This window comes from Dipodomys ordii, unplaced genomic scaffold, assembly GCF_000151885.1.
Source record: "Dipodomys ordii isolate 6190 unplaced genomic scaffold, Dord_2.0 Scaffold62, whole genome shotgun sequence".
Classification (NCBI taxonomy): Eukaryota; Metazoa; Chordata; class Mammalia; order Rodentia; family Heteromyidae; genus Dipodomys; species Dipodomys ordii.
Genome location: NW_012267278.1, coordinates 2,694,492 through 2,714,510, shown reverse-complemented (window position 1 = coordinate 2,714,510; position 20,019 = coordinate 2,694,492). Strand labels below are relative to the sequence as shown.

General features: G+C 43.2%; 1 protein-coding gene across 1 annotated transcript in view; it reads left to right on the top strand.

The window, feature by feature from the left end:
• The window catches only part of Sobp (sine oculis binding protein homolog (Drosophila)), a 176,262-nt gene that overhangs the window by 136,159 nt on the left and 20,084 nt on the right, over positions 1–20,019 (top strand). The window contains exon 6 of the mRNA XM_013022373.1: positions 18,649–20,016. Within this exon, the coding sequence (XP_012877827.1) occupies positions 18,649–20,016 (1,368 nt within the window). The remainder of the gene's footprint in view (positions 1–18,648; positions 20,017–20,019) is intronic.

Genomic DNA, 20,019 nt, shown 5'->3' with positions numbered 1-20,019 from the left:
CAGGAAAGGAAGATCTTTTCAATAACCACCCACATGTTATCTCCTGTGGGCTCAGCTCTTGTCCTGAGATGCAGGGTCTCATCTTGTGCCACATGTGGAGCATGATATGGAGGAATGAGGCAGAGCAGCCTTGCCCATGATGCTCTGGACATCAGGATGCCTTAAGGACAAGGAAAGTGAATGTCCTCCCTCCCCCCACACACTTGGGAGAGAAAGGCCAAGGGAGCACAAATGTTCTTGCCAGGTGTGTGAAAGACTACCATGTGGAGAAGGGTATAGTCGTGCTCTGAGAGAGAGGAGGCCAGGCTGTGGGTTGTGCTGCAGGAAGGTAGTTCTCAGTATCAGAAGTAGAGTGGGCACACTTGTGAACTAGTGAGCTTCAGATGGCAGATGTATCATAGAAGAGTCAGATGACCAACCATGTGCACAGTAGCAGGGTCAGTTCAATTCTAATGCAGTATGGCTTTGAGCTTCCAGAAGTTGATCAATTATTATTTGCTGAATGCAAAACCGGCATCAAAGAGGATTTTGTTGTGAATCTATCCTATTACTTGCTTAAAGAATGCCTTTCCTTTTAAGAAACCACTGACTATCATTGCTGAAATATTCCATTAATGACTACGTGGGCTATTGTCTCTTTCTGATTATTATAAATTCAGTGGGAACATCGATTTAAATGTTTCCTGATGATAGTATGGCTCTGACCTGTTGGCATTTCCTTTTTTATGCCGAATTCAAAAAGTCAAAATGGAGCCACTCCATAAGTAAGGATCTTGGGTGTTAACAAAGCAGGAAAGATGCAGCTACAGTCGGAGGCATGTGAGCCACACATAGGAACTGTTTGTGTTACCCTTCTTCACATCTCCTATGGCTTACACTAGTGAGGTCTGAGGGTTTGGGTGGTTGGCACAATCATGGTCTTCAGACATCTGAAAGATGTAAACACTAAGGAAGGAAAGAATTTATTTAGCTCAACCCAAAGGGTATAATTAGGGTAGGAGTAATGGAATAAAATTAAGGCAAGATTTAGACTGAATATTAGTAGGCTACTTCCGATAGACTTATTAAGCTTTTAGGTATTTTCTAGGGATTGTTAGTCTGTGTTTTCCAAGACACTTGAAAATAGAAGGACAAAGGCTGAGATAATCCCCTTGAGGAAACCACAGCCCTTGGGGAGAGCCCTGGCTTTCTCTGCTTGCCTGGAGTCTGTCTTATAAATGTGAAAAGCTCAGTGGGCAGTCTCCTTCTGCATTGTTTCCATCCACTGTTAGTATGTGCTTGCTTTAAAAAAAAAATTTTTTTTTTTCAAATCAGGAATTGTTCAAAAGGATAGTGTGTTTCCCAAGAGGGAAATCTGAATGAGAGAATCAGGGGAGAGTTTCCACCTGCTCTGGGGTTGGACAGGCCTGACTTCTCCTGTTTGTCAGTCCTGCCTCTGGAGGATGAGAAGGGGGAGGGTGGGTGGATGAAATCAATTCTGGTCATTGGATGTGAGGGAGGAAGGCTTTTGAAACTCTGGGTTCAAAGAAGTTGCCAGCTTTGGCATGCAGCCCTCACAGACTTGGAGATTTGCTTTTCCTCTGGAGCCTTTTCTCAACTCTAGGAATCCTGCTTGTCCTTTTCAAAGAGGAGTATAGCCAACTTTTCCATGGAGGAAAATACACAGTCACATCCTAGGAGCCTCAACCACAGTGTTAGGCCCTTTCTACTCCAGACCTCTGGCACCGTGCATTTCTTGGGGTGGGTCTGCATTGCCTAGTTGGGGCACAATCTCCTTCTGATACAGAAATAGAGTGGTGCTGAGACGTTTTTCATAAGCCATCCATGAACATTGAGAGGTAAAACAATAGGAAGACATGCTGACTTTTGGAGGAGATTCTTGTGTGTAGGCCCCTAGGGGGTTTGGGTACATGTTGTTTCCTCTGTGGTCACAGGGGTGGGCAGCTGGTTAGGCTCTTTTTCTATTACAAGCTGAGCTCCCATGTAATTTTCCACTTTGAATCCTACATCTTTTTTCATTAAGTAAAATGGTGTTTTGCTCTTTAAAACAGCATTATAACATGGCTGGTCTGTGCTGCTAGCTTTGTCTTAAAAGGGAATGAAATTCTTAAATTGAAACCAAATTGGAGATTGTTCATGGAACTCTCTGCAAGGGGCCAAGTGCAGATGTGGTCTGCTGATGACCTTGACTGCACAAACAGTGAGGTCTGGAATCTCTGGAGCCTTGGACACGGGTAGTGTCAGCTCTGTCACTTAATTTAGCCAGCTGTTGACTGTCAGGACTGGCCTACTATCCTTTACGTATTCCTTTAAGTCTGACTTCAGGCTGCCTTCTTGGGTAGCACAGTTTATATCTGGCATTTCCAAAGCTTCATGTAGGGGCTCAAGATGCTGTGAGTTTGAGCCTGGACAGAGTGAACAGGGGCCAAAATCAGAGAGGGCTGTCCAGGGAGTTGGGAGACCAGTGCTTGTGCTCGATTCTGACAGAGATGATTAAATGGGAAGAGGAAGGATGTGCTAGAAAACCACAGTGTTCACCCAGAAGGAAATCCATCTGTGAGCATCTGGGAAGTCCATGCAGCCACGAACTCTGTGAAACAGGGTTATCCCTAATGAGGATCTCGTGTGTGTTCCTGGGTTTTGAATTTTTATGCTGTAGTCTCACCACAGTGTGGGTTAACATCCAAGGAAACCCTCGCAACCCCTCCATAGCCAATTTCTTAGCCTGAGTCTGAAAAGGGCAGGATACCCCCATGATTTTAAGGGTATGATAAAACTCAAATGAAGATTAATTTGGATTCCTGCTTATTTAAAACATAGTAATATTGAGAAATGTGTGACTATGTTGAAAACAAAATGGAACAAGCCACCTTTACGAAGGTGGGGTAATAATTGTACAAGATTGGGTCAAACAGAGGGTTAGTGTCATTTATATTGGCATTGAACATCAAAGATGTCTTAAGCTAAGAGCACAGTTGTCTATCTCAGTGGGACTCCCATTTATTGCGTGTCAAACTGCGGGAAGTCCAGATGATGTAAATAGATTAATATTTTAAAAGTAATACAGAAGAATGAAGCTCCAAACATGTAATGTTTAATTATTAAAAACTCGTAATGGAATTCTAATCCAAATTCATCTCTCACATCGCACTGGTGCTCAGCAAAAGCACAATTAGCTGATGAGCCTGCTTACTCCACAGCTCAGTGTGACGATCACAGGCCAAGCCAGGGTCTCAAAATATTCAATGACACAGATACGGGCAGCTTAGGAAGTTTTATGCTTTTCATTAGATAATTATTGCAATGCTTTAAGTCAAACCAATAAGCAAATAACTACTTGTTTTTAGGCTTAGAAGGGCATCCGATGACTCCCAACTAAAACAGGTAGAACTTGGCAAGTTAGAGTAGCACCTAGAAACCACAAGGCCAAGTGTAGCCAGGCACCTTTGGGAGTGTCGAGCCATGAAGTATATGTTGCAGGATGCAAGTGTCTGATTAGAAGCATACTTTCAGGACTGAAGGTGGTAATTCAGCGGTAAAGTGCTTACCTAGCATGTACGATGCCCTGAACTTGATCCCTGGCACTACAAAGAAAGGGAGGGCAGTATATCATCCAGGGTTAGCTGGTCACCCCATTCCTTTTAGGAGCATAGTTCTTTTGGCCCTTTTGGACATGTGAATCTCTTACTCTTGAAAGGGATGAATTTTCCTGGAGGCCTGTGATGGAGAATAGCCAACAGAAGAGATAAAATGATCTGAATACATAAGAGTAGAATAAACAGTTGTAGACAAATTAAATTTCAAAATCAGTGTGCCAGCAAGCCCAATTGTGGTAGTATTTCTTGATTTTATGTTTTTATTCAGCAGGATAGGTAAGACTGGTCCTTGATGTATAAATATGAAAATTTTGGTATGCCATTTGTGGTTTTGGTAGTGTGTTTCAAGAGCACACGAAGAACATGCTGGAATGCAGCTGCTGGTTTCTGGTGAATTCATCTGACATGCAGAAAATGCACTGGTATGACCTAAAATGCTCTTGGGTGGAGCCTTGGGGTTTGGAAGGTCACACCGTAGGTAACAATATTCATGACATCCTGTCGGGCACTCTGGCTGTGTGGCTATGTGGGGTAACTGGAACTGAGAGGACAGAAATTGAGTTTGTAGTGACTGCAGAAGCTGAAACCACAGGGTGAAATGTAATAGGCCCTAGACCTCTGAGCACGGGAAGCTGATCGGAGGTGTGGGGGGGGGGGGCTGTGAGGCTGAGAAAAGTGCCACAAGGAGATCAGTAACCTTGATTCCTGGCAGGACAGCGTCTGCGAGTTTGTAGAAGGGCCAAGCATGGGACTCACCTTCACCGTCTCCTACACTTCAGTTACAGCTGATATTGCACAGTGGAACTTACTATGGGTAACATGGTTTTCTGGGGGCGTAAAGACTCAGAACCATATGAAAAAGCTTTACTCAAAGGAAAAGTGGTAAGATTCCCTTGCCTTATATCCAGATCACTAAAGTAGGATTTCCCACAAGTACTTTCTTACTAGAAGAAAAGGTTCTACTTTTGAACAGTTGGGGGTACTCTGGATGAATGAAGTGAAGCATGTTTCTTTTCTGCAGAGTTTCAGAGGCTTAAGCATGGCCATGTGCATTGAGAATCTCCAAAGAGGAGCATAGGGTATACAACACTTTTAAACTTCTTTACCATGACATCCTTCCTCGGAGGCAGATCATTGTGGGAAGGAGTGTTTCTCGGCAAACCCTTTATACAGTAGAAAGTTGAGATGGGAGCAGTTGTAGAGGATAGAATTTAACCACAAGAAAGGACTCCATGAAGCATCCACATTTTGCTGCAGAGATCTTCAGAAACGGTAGTGCTGGCATCCCCAAAGGCAAGGCCTGGTGTCCCTCTTTTGCTTCTGAACTTTCAGAAGACATGGCTTCTCAACTCTTGTGTCTGAGTTGACACAGGGCCTGCTTGAGTCTGTCCTGGGTACTAATAGCAGGGCACAGGTTAATGTGCTACAAGGAGGAAGTATTGTAGAATTATTATAGGTCCTTGAAATCACCGCCCCTTCCTAGATTTTCCTTGCCTTTAACCAAAAAGTGACACTTGGCAGGATTAAAACTGGGAAAGTATGCCAAGTTGGGTTGGACCTTTACTCTTCCTAAAGTTATAGAGGCTTGGCATTACATTGAAAGGGATGACATTGATCAAGATATATTATGTTCATAATCTGCTTTGTTAAATGGCTTTAAAAAAAGGCTAAAGGGAACCAGGAAGATGGGAATAGCCATTGCTACTTCCTCATGGCTCTCAGGCTGTTGCTTTAGCAGTGAAAGTACCACAGTGCTAGTAACCAAGCCCTAAGGAGTGGGCATTGGTGCTTCTTGATTTAGCACAAGCTTTGATTCCAGCTTCTTCCTGCTCCTTCTGACCATTCTGACTTATGATCTCTGCTGGCCTATGGTTTCTGTCTTTCTTTTGTGGTCCTCTGGCCTTGTGCCCATGACAACTATCTCTACCACTACTTAGGCTGCTATATTACTTTGATTCAAACTTCCCAAAGAAGACATTCTAGTTGGTTCATTGAGTTTCTCTGTCTCTTAGGCAGAGCCTACATTAGTGTCCTATGTCCAGTTAGCTATGGCCAAGGAGGTCATTGGGCCATAGGCTGTGGCTGGAGTAGACAATCAGTTTTGTTTTGTTTGTTTGGTGCCTGTCCTGGGGCTTGAACTCAGAGCCTGAGTGTTAGCCCTGAGCTTCTTTGGCTCAAGCCCCTGAACCAGGGCTCCACTTTCAGCTTTTCTGTTTTTTTTTTTTGTTGTTGTTTGTTTGTTTGTTTTATTGCAGATAAAAGTCTCTTGAACTTTCCTGCCCAGGCTGGCTTTGAACCACAATCTTCAGATCTCAGCCTTCCAAGTAACTCAGATAATAAACATGAGCCACTGGCACCCAACCAACAGTTAGTGTTTAATGGGTTCTGAACTGACACAAAGAGAGTCAATATGCCATTCTTTGCCTCCCCTTCTGTCTTTCCTTTCCTGTTCCTCCCACTTTTGCACACATCAGCCTGTATCAAAGGCATGTCAAACTTGATATGACAGTGTAGAACCATTCCTCCCTTTTACTTCACTGTTTAGATATAAACACTAAAAGAAAGGCCCAGTCTCACCATTTTAGGTTATTTCCCAAGTACTACATTTTCGTGTCTCTTACTCAGTGCACAGGACTAGGCAGCCTTGTCACTAGTTTCTTGACCCAGAAGCCAAGAGTTTAGGTGGGCCAACTTCTATATCCTTTTTCAGAACAGACCAACTAATGATAGAATTGGCATAATAAAGGTTAGGAGATAGAGGCTTTTACCCAAATACTGACAATATATCACTGTTGCTAGCCTAATTCGCTTTTCTCTAAAACAAGATATATTATCTGAGCTGGTGCTTATAGCTTACAACTGTAATCCTAGCTACTCAAGAAGCTGAGATTTCAGTTTGAAGACAGCCCAGGCAGAAAAGTCTGTGAGACTCTTATCTAAAGTTAACCACCAAAAAGCTAGTAGTAGAGGTGTAGCTCAAATGATATAATGCCAGCCTAGAGAAAAAAAAAATCCAAGCAAGAGCATGAAGCCCTGAGTTCAAGGCCCCATTACCAGTGCTCGTACACACACACACACACACACACACACACACACACACACACACACACACACAGATTTTCTTGATCTGGTGGCCAGTCTCTTTATGGACTCCTGGTGAATAATGTTATGATAGTGACTATTGAGTTACTTGAAGGCTTTCGAAAAGGTAGCTCTAAAAGGTTTGTGTAAATAATACAAGCATGTGTCTGTATTCCAGGTTGTCTTGTTTCACACCACTCAGCCGTTCAGGCATTCAGCCTGGGTGAGATTAGGTTGGGCTGGCCTCAGGATTTGATGATAAAGCTAGAGATGTATAAGATGTACAGTGTAGAACCCTAGCATTCGGGACATGTTAGTTTATAGCCAGGCAAAATGGCTGTTTGAAAATTTAGGATTTAGAATTCAGCAGCATAGAATGGCTAAATTCCTAAGACAAAGGTTAAAGATAGGCAAGCAAACCAATAGTCTACAAACAGCCAAGGCACTTCTCAGAGACAAAGGAATCAACATGTAGATCCAAAGAGCGCCAACGCAGTCCAGCCCAGCCCTCCTGGATTACTAAGCACTCACTAGAACACAGTTTCTAATTAGCTAGAATAGGAAGACAATGGACAACACAGGGTATTCTTTCTCCCCAGGTGTGTAAGCATTATGAACTTGCAGCATAGTGCACCAGATGCCATAAATGTCACATTTGTGTGTGGCTGAGCATAAGGGATTTCATTGGTGACTCTAGCCCCAGTGACTGGTGCTGGCCTGAAGCTGAGCCTAGGGCTAAAACATCCACAGTGAACTGAAGACCATAGTCTGGCCAGAAAAACCTCCTCATTACTGCAATTATGTTGCTGTCAAACACTGCAGCCATTGGAAACACAGTGGAGAATGGGTGGGGGGAGGGTTAAATGTTTTGCTGATTTGGGTTTCTGGGTTGTAGTTTGTGGCATACTTTTTACTTTGAAGTACACATCATAGGAAAATTCATTCTAGTGGATTTTTCTTTTTCTTTTGTAACAGATTTTATAGCAGCATAATGAATAACAGTATGAGGCAAACCAGTTGACCCTGGATTTTTTTTAATCTATGAAGTGTTATTACTGTACATTTATGCTTATTAAATTGGGAGCCTATATTTATATGGCACTTTATATCTTTTGGAGCATTCCTATTGGCACTGTTTGTTTGATCCTCACAGCAGACTTTGAAGGTAGGGAGGGGGCCCAAGGTCATAAAAGCGCAGAACCCAAAGTTTCAGGGTGGGCAGGATGTGGGGCTTCTGAGCCTCGCCTCACTGCTTGCCTCACTAGACCATACTGCTTCCAAAGTACAGGATAAAAGTCTGAGGTAGTTATTGAAAATTGGGAAAAATGAATTGAGAGACAAGGCCCTCATCAAGAAACCTTAAGCAGAGTTTCATGTTTATGTCCTGGCCAGCCTGGACTAAAGTTTTCTCACCTACCCTTCCTGCATAGCTAGGATGACAGGCATGCTATCATACCCAGCTTTGTTTTTAAAAAATAGGGTTTCATCAACTTTTGTGATACTATTGTGATACTATTGACCTCCATCTCCTAAGTGGCTAATATTACAGACTAGCAACAACCTAGGTGTGATTCCTAGCACTGGAAAGTTATAAATCAAGCATGCAGACCAATTGAAAATTCTGGAAACTTGTAAGAAGAGAGAGAAGCAACTTGGGAGGAAGCCTACTTGGAACACAATTCTGCTTGATCTAGGGTCCTGCTACTTGGTAAGCGGATGGAGAGAAGTGGTCTTGGAATACACAGTGGCAGAGAGACACAAATGCTGGAGATGATCGGCCACATTTCCTGGAACTTGGAAAAGTAGATTTAGCAAAATTCTAAAGCAAGGTAGAAGTTCCAGATCTGAGTCTTGGCTCCATTCTTTTTAGGATGTATGAACTTAGAGAAACTACATGATTTATTTGGAACCTTTATTTTCTCACTTTCAAGTGAACTATGAAGCAAGATAAAGCAAATGAAATCTTCACACTTTGGCATATAACAATTGCCAATCTGTGATTATAACAGTGAGAAGAGATGGCTAAAAAACACATGGCCTGCTTGGATGGCATTTATAAGAGTCTAATGTTCTACATTAGGGAGAAAGCAATCCTGATGGACTTTGTGCTAGTCTCCTCTCTTTAAATGAGCATTATGACTAACTGGGACTGTAACTCAAAAAAGAGCACTTGCTAGCATGCACAAGGCCCTATGTTCAGTCCCTATTATGAGAATAATTTTTTTAAAACAGAAATGGTGATTGGTGGTGCTGGTGTGGAATATTACCAGGTGAAATATATGCCTAGGCAAAAGGCAGTTACTTGGGGCTGGGAAGATGGCTCAGTGGTAGAGCGCTTGCCTTGCATGCCTGAGGCCCTGGGTTCGATTCCTCAGCACCACATAAGCAAAAAGAAAAAAGCCGGAAGTGGCAATGTGGCTCAAGTGGTAGAGCGCCAGCCTTGAGCTGAAGAGCTGAGGGGCAGCGCCCAGGCCCAGAGTTCAGGCCCCACGACTGGACCCCCCAAAAATAAAATAAAATGGCAGTTACTCTCAATGTCATGTCCACAGGATAAGATAGAAAGGACGGAGGCTGTGGGAACTAAGTCTCCCAGAGACTTGAGTGCAAAAACTGGGATGTTTACAAGTAACAAGCGAGAGGAGACATAATGGCTTTTTTAAAAAAGGTTTGGAGAGGCCAAAGTTTGGAACAGGAGTTGGAGCTATGCTTGGAGACCCTGGAGAACAGAACTGCATCAGTAGGTAGAGGTGACAAGGCAGTAGAATGGTTAAACTGCATAATAATCAGCATTGTTCTACAACAAAACAGTTGGTCTCATGCAGCAAAGAACTCTGAAATACTATCTCAACTGAAAGGTCTGTGCAGAAGAGAAAGACCAGTGGTGTGAGTCAGTCATTGGCTGTGGGGCTGGCAATAGATGGATGTCCCTGTTTGGGGAGGTTGGGTGCCACCTAATAGGTGACCTGTGTGTAGAGGAAAACAGGCTTGTAGAAGATAGATTGGGTTCAATCTGTGAAATTCCTTCAAGTTGTAAATATTCTATGATCCAGGAACTTTTCCGAGCATTTTTTTTTGTCAAACATTAGTCAACTGTATTAATCCTGTAGTTTTCATGGGAAATGCAGGAACAAAACAGACAAGCAAGAACAATCTTTACAGTGGATGAAGTGGAATTTTAAGCAGAAGCACTGAGAATCTAGATCTGCCATCTGTTACCTGGAGCAAGTTGTTTAACCTGTCTAGAACCCAGGTATTCATATAAGGTAGAGATTAAGTGAGGTAATTCATGTAGCATGCTGAATGAGCATGGTTGCTGTGCTTATATAGTGCTAGCATCACATCAAATTGGGGCTGGCAGGAGGAATTATAATAAGAACCATGACTTTCAGCAGTTTATTTGGAGCACTATGAAGATGGACAGATATGGGCACCAGAAGTGGGGCATCCATAGGTAGGTTTGGTCTGTGGCATAGAGTATAGAGCAACACAATGTGTAAGAAACCATTAAAGAGGATTGAATGAAGCAATGTGAGTAAAACCCTTAGAGACCTGGCAGATTCTAAGCCATCTGTGTAGAGCCGATGAGTGAATGAGATGACACCAAGAGCAGCCCCTGTACTTTGGATAGTGGGCTGCAATAGTGATACAGTGCAAGTTCGCTAAAGGGTATTAATTCTTCCAAGCCGTGCCTGTGACCCAGGCCACCTGCAGCTCTGTCTCGTGTGTTCCAGTGGTGCTGCCATTGCCATGGTCCAGCCGGTGGTGAGGAGGCCGGGAAGCAGGTTCATATAACACCTCAGGAAAAAGATTGCTTCAGATATCATCCATGCTAGCAGCACTCACTTCAAACAGTCCAGCTATTGATGTATGATTAATGATGTTGTGGAGCTAAAGCTACCATTTTCTTAAAAAAAAAAAAAGGTGCATGATGTAGGAAGGAATGTGGTGACCACAGACAAAAGCCAGGCACCCAGGACACACTTCACTTGGTTTTGGGTGAGACCCTGGCTACACTCAGTGCCTCATCCTACCACATATGCACCCAGCAAACACTACCACCGGTCCCAGGTGCACACTTTACATCCAGCACATCAGATCTCCTTTATATACAAGGATATCCAGAGCCCCAATCTACAGCTTTTCCAGGCTAGGAAGGGCTCCTATAATCACAAATAATTAAACTTCTAATGCAACTATACCTTTATATAATAAAAAGAAAAAACAGAAATGAGACCAAAGATATATTTCATTTGGAAAACAAAGAGAGTTAATGTAAGCAAATTAATCCAAGCAAATTCATGTAAGCGAGGTAAATATTCATCTGAAAACAGTCAGATATGCTATTTGAAAAAGAGTTTCCAAAGATAGTATTAGAAAAGCAAAGGAAATTTTGATGTTGTGAGTAAAATAGTAAGAGTAACTTTCAGTTGAAAAAAAAAACAACAAAAACAAAAACATAAAACCAACAATGGTTAGTTTAAGCTGGGAGCTGGTGGCTCACACCAGTAATCCTACCTACATGTCTGAGATTTGGAGGATTATAGTTCAAAGATAGCCTGGACAAAAAAGTTCCTGATACTACATCTCCAAAATAACCAGCAAAAAGCATAGGTGGAGGTGTGGCTCAAATGATAGAGTACCAATCAAGCAAGCAAGCCAAGCAAGCATGAAGCCCTGAGTTGAAACCAAGTATCATCAAAAAGAAAGAAAATCTGTTAGTTCAACTTTGATTTTAGTGCGTATCTGTTTCTGGAGGAACAGAGTTGCAGGGAGAGAGCAATGTGCCAATTTCTTCTACTTGCAGTAAGTCATTGTATTTGAACACTTGGAGGGCAGATATTTCAAATGGTCCTTCAGCCCAGTACCTGTACCAACACAGCTCAGTACTTATTTAGAAACACATAAAGCATTACAAAGCTGGGCACTTGTAGCTCACACCTGTAATCCTAACTACTCAGGAGCTTGAGATCTGAGAATCACAATAGGAATCCAGCCCCTAAAGTTTGTAAGACTCTTATTTCCAATTAACCACGCCCAAAAAAAAAAATCCAAACCCAAACAAAAACCAACCAACCAAAACAAAGCAAAACAAAAACAAAACATGGAAGTGGTGCTATGGCTCAAGTGATAGAACGCTATCCTTGAGCAAGAAAGCTCAGAGACAGCACCCAGACCCTGAGTTCAAGCCCCAGGACTGGCATAAACCAAACAAAAGCATTACAAATAGACACGCTGTTTCTTCTTACATTTCAGCTGGAAACAGAGATGACTAACTAAAACCAAAAATCTTTCACTACCCCTTCTGTTGCCTGCAGAAGATTCTACACTGCCTTAGGGCGAGGGACCACATCTTACCAGTTCTGTCCCCCAATGCCTGATGCACAGTGAGCCCTAGATAAAAGTTCATGCTAGGCTTACTGAGCAGATGGAACAGAATGCAACCCACTGCTTCTATGTGCCATACTTTCTGTATCTCTAGTCACTTGCTGATTTCCTTTCTTCCTCCTCTGTTCTGTCACTACTGATGGATTCATTTTGTAGCTGAGCACCTGAGGTCATAGTAGGTCTTATGTCTCTGGAGGGTAGAGGAGAAGATGAAGACATCCTCAGGTTCCTATCAGGGCTGACTGTCATGGCACCATGCTCTCTTCAGCCAATTTCTGGTCCTCTCAGAGCCACAGAACTGGGTACCAGAAAGGCAGACATTTGGCACCAGGTAGACAGGTCTTTCTGGTATTTGACTGCTATTGTAGAGATATAAGTTGTACTTCTGCAGACATTCTGTAATGATGGCACACGAATAGGCAACAGACCTCAGAGCCAAAGGAAAGGCACCTTCTTCAGATTCATGCTGTGTGACTGTCAGGATAGCCCAGCAGTCACTGAATATTCATCCTGCTCTGGCTGTTGAATCAGAGCCTTGGGTCAGTCAGGATCCATTGGTTAAAACTCACTGAGATCCTGTGAACCAGGCCCATTTTCACTCTGCTTTAGAGTGACTCTACTCCAGTGACCTGGCTAGACCTTGTGAAATCCCCCTGAAAATTACAAGAGAAGTAGAACTTGAATCATTGTGTAAGGCTTCTACAGGGCAGTTTCCTAATGAGGTTTTCTGTTCTAACTAAGATGCTCTTTGACTTCTTCTTGAGTTCCAACTTTTATTTAAAGAGGGAGGGAAGGGTAAAAAAGGGAGGGAAGGAAGAAAGGAAAGAGGGAGAGAAGAGAGCAAGAACACTTCAAAAAAAAAGCCTTTCAAGAAACAAAACCATGAGCAAGTATTATCATGTTGGAATCTAAACCCATGGACAATTTCTTAGTTTACAAGTAAACTTCACAAGTTGGGTTTTCTGAAGAAAAATCCCTTGCCGTTTCTAGGAGTCTCTCCTGGTTTCTGTATGGCTTTGCATATTTATGTCCAGGTCATTTTTTCCATTCCTTCAGTCCTTGGACTTGTGGGCATCACCACCCTCCACCTCTGGTTTTGGAAGCCCTTCTTTACATATACCTTCTACTATGGCAGGGTGGGGTCATCTGTCTGAAAGACCTCTGATTCCTTGGCTCTATCTAGCCCCTCTTTTGGAAGACAGTTCTGCTATGGAATGAGTCAAGCAGACCATCCATCAGCTCTGTTTCTTAATAAAACATGAATAGTACAGTTTACGGCTTCCACTCTTCAAACAGAAGTTGAGCTTAAGAGGAATTACTCATCATAATGGTTCTAACACTCATCTCCAGGCAGCCACACTGCTTGTGAAGCTTCTTCTGAGTTAGAGAGTGATGGGCAATGGGAAAGAAGAGGGCTCCGCAGGCTCTGAGCAGAGGCTTCCCGGGATAATGGGAAGTGGGGACGGTACATGGAACTATCAGCTGGCTTCTTTTTCATTGCAGACAGCCCTCCTGTGACCTCAGGGGCCGAGGCTCCTGAGAAACAGAGACCTGGTGTCTGTGAGACACAGCATGAGTTTGTCCAGAAAGAAGCATCCTGTTTTTCTCTGAAAGATACAGAGGCTCATAAGAAAGCAGTCTTCTTTTCCCTCCTCACACTGACAGAGCAGCCTCCTCCCCACAAACGTGTGGTTTTAACAACCATGAAGGGGACAGGCTGAGGATTAAAAAGATAACCTGGAAGAACAAGCTTAGTCTTATGCATGGCTCCCAATGTTACTATTAGCTCCATTTTACAGATGCAAAAACTGAAGCTGAGCTATTCATAAGGTTGTAGTGAAGCCCAGACTGAGCACCAGCGGTTCCAGATTCCAAACCCCATAGGATATCCATAGCCTATTTTGTCACTCAGGTACACTGAACTAGAACTCTCCTAAAGGCAGTGTCAGGATCTAAAGGAACATTAGACACTAGGACCCTGGCACTCCAGAGGAGTCTGGGAGCAGGTGCTCAAGTGTGGTCATTCTATAGGATCCTCAATTCCTGCTGTGAGGTGACTGTACAAATAGGGCAGACTTCTAATCCTTTAAAACCCTAGGCACCGTCACCTCTATATCTCAATCCTCCCTCACACCATTCTCCAATAGCTCATGATTCTCTGAGTTGGCTCAGACTACAAGATCAATGCCACATTTAACCTTCCCATCGCCCTCCTGACAAAATACGATTGCATTTAAGGAGCTACAGCTCCTGAGCTGTTGCCTGGCCGTTGTATTAGTGGAAAGTCAGAGCTTAGGAAGATGTTTTCTTTTGTTTTTCAAATTGCTGATGGCATTCAAGGAGGTGCTAATATCTTTTTACTGTTCCACTGCTGGGAAAGTCTTTGTCCAGAGAAGAAAGGATTCTACAATAGACTTTCTTAATTAAATATTGCCTGGTGCCAGATTACCACTCAGAAGGCAGCAGTAGGTTCCATTAAAGGATGAACTTTACTCCCACAGCTGACAGCTGATTAATGTGTTAATTAGAAACCCTGCCCCTCCCTCCCCCCCCCACCAGTTATCCGAATCTTCTCTTAAGCCAGGCAGAATGTATATACGTATTGTGTCCATGTGGGTAACCTCATGGCATACTTTGGCTTTGACTTCGGACGTTTATATAAAAATGAAGGTTCAGTTGCCAGTATGAATAGCTTGCTTTCTTTCCAGGGGAAATACAAGATGGAAAGAGTTATAGGAACCAGAAGTCCTGCCTTTGAGTTTGCTGGTATCAAGACGAGTGATATTTCTGCTGAGGCAGTGGCTTTTGAGCAGCTTAGTGGTGTAGGTTGCCACACATTTATTTCACAGGAAAGGAGTGAATCCATCAGGCCACTGAGCTTATAAGTACTACTCTGGCAGCCAGCCACTAAAATATAAATACTCTAAATGGACTAAAGGAAATGTTCATCCTGTTGTTTAAAATTGGACACATCCCAGGAAGGTAAATTTAATCTTTTTGGAGGACCACTGTTTTAGGGTTGAATGGAGCACACATTTGTTTATCTTCTCTGTGATCTTTTTGTCTTCTTGGCGATACATTATGTATTTGTGATACGAAGCATTTCAGCTGTCCTGCTCAGTGGCATTGCATTGGCTGATTGCTTGGGCCCCAGATTGGCATCGTTAAACAACAGCAGCCTCTGTCCAATCTGAGACCTGTTAGGGAGAGGAGGGGAACCAAAAAAGGCCAGATTCCAACAGAAACAAAACATTGCAGGGACCAGGAAGCTAAGCTCTGTACTCCATCTTTGCTTTTGAAAATATCTAGAGGAAATTTGGTGTTTCTTGCCATAATAAGAGGGGGGAGGGGAAGATGCCTCTGAAAGTGAAAATTAAATAAATAAATAAAATGTAAAGCTAACAGCAGAAAAAGAGACACCCCCCATACTACAATCCAGAAAACCACCATTATGCAAGTGTTGTTTTATTAAAGAAAGAGATAGAGATAGTGTATATTTTTGCCCAATTATCACATCTTAAGTAATCAGCTCAGGCTCTTATGATGAAATCTTTAATTATAAGAAGTGTGTCATTAGTTAGATGGAGAATGAATGATGATACTATGTTTTATTGCCTCACATGATATAGCCATTTGTGCCATAAATTCATTGACCTCATCTTAAATGATGAGTACTGTATGACAGACTTGATTCATTATTTCTGAAGCAACAGTTTTTCCCCCCTTCTAATAAGTTTTTGCTTTATCAGGAAGATTGCTTGGCTGTATTTTCAGGCCATCTTGTGAACTGAAATGCAATAAGGTGAGGTGGTATGCTACCATGTCATTTGGGGTGCCACAGAAAATCAAGTACCAACATTAGGCTTTTGCATTAATAGGAAAATAGGGGTTTATTTTAACTTTAATACCTGCTATTCTTTTATGTGGAAATAGATAATATTTGCTGAAGAATTCTCATTTCATAATTGGGATAGATCTATGAGCATTCCTTATCTGCCAATAAATTATTGAAAATGAAGGGAAGGAAGGGAGAATGTTTAAGTTATATTTACATTATTATTATTTTCACTCCACATGAAAATATTTATTTAGCTTCAAGTAATAGGAATCCTCTGGAGGCAAAAATATTCAATTTGGCAATTTAAAAGCCAATTAATGATCTCAGAAAACTCTTCCCCCTTATGGTTGAAGAATAAGATCCAAAAGAAATATGCCAGAAAATTTGGCATCTTATTTTAATTAGTTTATTGATGATTTTTTTCTAATCTATGAGTAAAGCAGATATATTTTATCCCTTACTTTAAGCTTGGATATTTATATTTTAGCTTTTCTACAGATACCTAATATTGAAATAAAAGTATGTGGTTTTATTTCACAATGATATTCAAATGCCACATCATTACTGTTAACTTTAATAAAATAGCACACTACTAGTTTACTTCACCTAGATGAGAAATTTAAGGTGTGATAGACCACATAGGCAATTCAGGAGGAACTCAAAAGAGTGTAGTGAACAATAGGCAGATATGAGCATCGAAACTATTCACTTTTTGGTGTGTATATGTTCATCCTGAGGCTTGAACTCAGGGTTTGGACCCAGTTTCTGACCTTTCATGCTCAAGTCTAGCACTCTACCACTTGAGCCAGACCTCAACTTCCAGCTATTTTTGGTAGTTAATTGGGGATAAGACTTTCCTTCTGGGCTCATTTTGAACCATGAATCCTCAGATCTCAGCCTCCAGAGTAGCTAGGATTACAGGTGTGAGGCACAGGTGCCTGGCTTCATCAATTTGTTTAACCACATTAGCGACTGCAACAGCATTGATAACTAAGTTGAAAGAATAATTTTCTAATCATCACTCTCCTCAAAGCTTTTAAGAAGTATTTTGAAAGGGCAACTTTGTACGAGACCAAACAGAAAACTAATGGGTGTCAGTAAGTACATTTTATTAAATCTCACATTGTGAAGTTTATTACCTGTAAATACCAGTTAGAATTTTTTTAAGTGAGAAAAAGTTTACACACAGACCCACATCTGCCATGAGAATATTGGCCCACATTCCCAAACTAGAACGCCATCCTGTTTACAGTCAAGGAAAGCTGAGAGTTAAATGAGATGAGTAATCAAATGCCCAGCATATGTTGTTTTTATGTTGTTTATATGACCAATCATTATTAAAATTTATCATCTTTTAATTATACTACTTTATGATAGTTAAACACACACAACACCACCACCAACACCACCAACAGAACAGACATTCTCTTTAAAAATGGGGTCCCATTTAGAACAATATTGGAACCACTGATTTACTGGGAAAGAAATGGAGTTTTCGAAATTCATGATTGCACTGTATTTCTCAATTCTTTTTCTGGTGGTATATGATTTGAATAGTAAGAAAACGACAAAAATAAATAAAAAAGAAAAAGAAAAAAGATTGTGTGTGTAAAATTCTGTCAAAAGAAGACACTGAAAGAGCTATTGAAAATTTTGACATCTGTTTATCTGTTTATAGCTATGGCAAGATTACTCATATTAATTCTTGTTTAAAATGCCATATGAAGGAAAGACATTTGTGCAAACAAGAGTCATATTTGAATTGTAGATCATGTCTTCACCATCTGTGAGAGCTGATGGTGTTGCAAAATTAATGTGTTAATGAAATCACAATAATTTCTCCAAAGTAATGGGTTCTGAAGCCGAGAATGACTATTTTTTGAACTTTGATGTCTAGTGATTTCCAATTGGGAAAAGCTCTCAGTCTTTAATTAGTCCTGCAGCCCAACTTTAAAGTAAATTTGGTGATGTCTTTCTTTTGCCAGCAATAGATATGAAGAAGGGAGAAAAAAAACCCATAACAACTTTTGGAAAATGTTCTCTGGTGTTTGAAAAGTTGTTAAATAAGACTGCCTGCCAAGAAATGTCACCAAAAATTCTGACTACTGAGAAAGAGTGGGCAAACAGCTCAAAAAATAATTCTAGTTTGCTGCAACATCACAGGTTGGGAATAGCTAAACCTCACACAGACTTCATGACCAAGTCCAAGTTTCTCCTTGGAAGCCAGACATAATGGTGTTCAGTGCTCTGTGTTATTGGTTAACACAGCACACCCCTTCCAACTGCATTATTGGACACAGCAGTGTGGAGTGATTTTGCCTGAGGAGAATTTTAAGGGGTTATGTGCCATGCCCATTGAACTTTCTGGAGAAACCGTTCCTCCCAAACTGTTCAGATTTGTGTTTACAGTGAGCCTCTGACTGTGGGGGCAGGAATTTGCACTACTATATACACTCCTTTTGTTTTTTCTTTTAAATCAGAGCTCTCTGTAAGGCATGTTTTAAAAGGAACAATTCAATTTCTTGAAAAAAGAGACTGTGATTATTGCTATTCTGAAGTTAGTATTTATAAAGCCCGTCATTTCACAGACATCTCAGAATTTTACCTTTCAGAAGGAAATACTTCAGCCTATTTGAGAAATTATGATAAAGTGTGAACCAACATTGATGTGAAACCTGAAACTCCCATCTACCCAAGGAAATCGCTTATCTCACCTGTTGTGTTTTTTTTTAATTGCTTGTGTTGTAGGTATGTGACTGGTGTAAGCACATAAGACACACAAAAGAATACCTGGATTTTGGGGACGGGGAAAGAAGGCTTCAGTTCTGCAGTGCAAAATGTCTCAACCAATACAAAATGGACATTTTCTACAAAGAGACACAGGCCAATCTTCCAGCTGGGCTGTGCAGCACATTACACCCGCCCATGGAAAATAAAGCAGAAGGCACCGGGGTGCAGCTGCTCACTCCAGACTCTTGGAATATCCCGCTAACTGATGCTCGGAGGAAGGCTCCCTCCCCGGTGGCTGCCGCTGTCCAAAGCCAAGGCCCTGGCCCATCCACATCCACCACCGTCTCTCCATCTGACACAGCCAACTGCTCTGTCACTAAAATCCCCACGCCGGTGCCCAAGTCTATCCCCATCAGCGAGACTCCGAACCTCCCTCCTGTCTCTGTGCAGCCGCCTGCTAGCATCGGACCTCCCCTGGGCGTCCCTCCTCGCAGCCCTCCTATGGTGATGACCAACCGCGGCCCGGTGCCGCTGCCCATCTTCATGGAGCAGCAGATCATGCAGCAGATCCGCCCGCCCTTCATCCGCGGGCCACCGCACCACGCCTCCAACCCCAACAGCCCACTGTCCAACCCCATGCTTCCTGGCATTGGGCCCCCACCCGGTGGCCCCAGGAACCTGGGCCCCACTTCCAGTCCTATGCACCGACCCATGCTATCGCCCCACATCCACCCCCCAAGCACGCCCACCATGCCTGGGAACCCTCCGGGCCTGCTGCCCCCGCCGCCCCCGGGCGCCCCCTTGCCGAGTCTTCCCTTCCCGCCGGTAAGCATGATGCCAAATGGCCCGATGCCCGTGCCCCAGATGATGAATTTCGGGCTGCCGTCGCTCGCGCCCCTGGTGCCGCCCCCCACCCTGCTCGTGCCGTACCCGGTGATCGTGCCCCTGCCCGTGCCCATCCCCATCCCCATCCCCGTCCCCCACGTCAATGATTCCAAGCCCCCCAACGGATTCTCCAGTAACGGGGAGAGCTTCATTCCGAGCGCCCCGGGCGACTCCTCGGCGGCCGGAGGCAAGCCCGGAGGACGCTCCTTGTCCCCCCGGGACTCCAAGCAGGGCTCGTCCAAGTCCTCGGACTCGCCGCCCGGCTGCTCGGGCCAGGCCCTGAGCCTGGCGCCCGCGGAGCCCGGCCGGAGCGAGGTGGTGGACCTAACCCGGCGTGGAGGCAGCCCCCCGGGCGCGGGCAGCCAGCCCGGCTTCCCGGGCGTGCTGCAGGGCCCACAGGACGGGGTCATCGACCTGACGGTGGGCCACCGGGCCCGGCTGCACAACGTGATCCACCGCGCGCTGCACGCGCACGTCAAGGCGGAGCGCGAGCCGGGCGCGGCG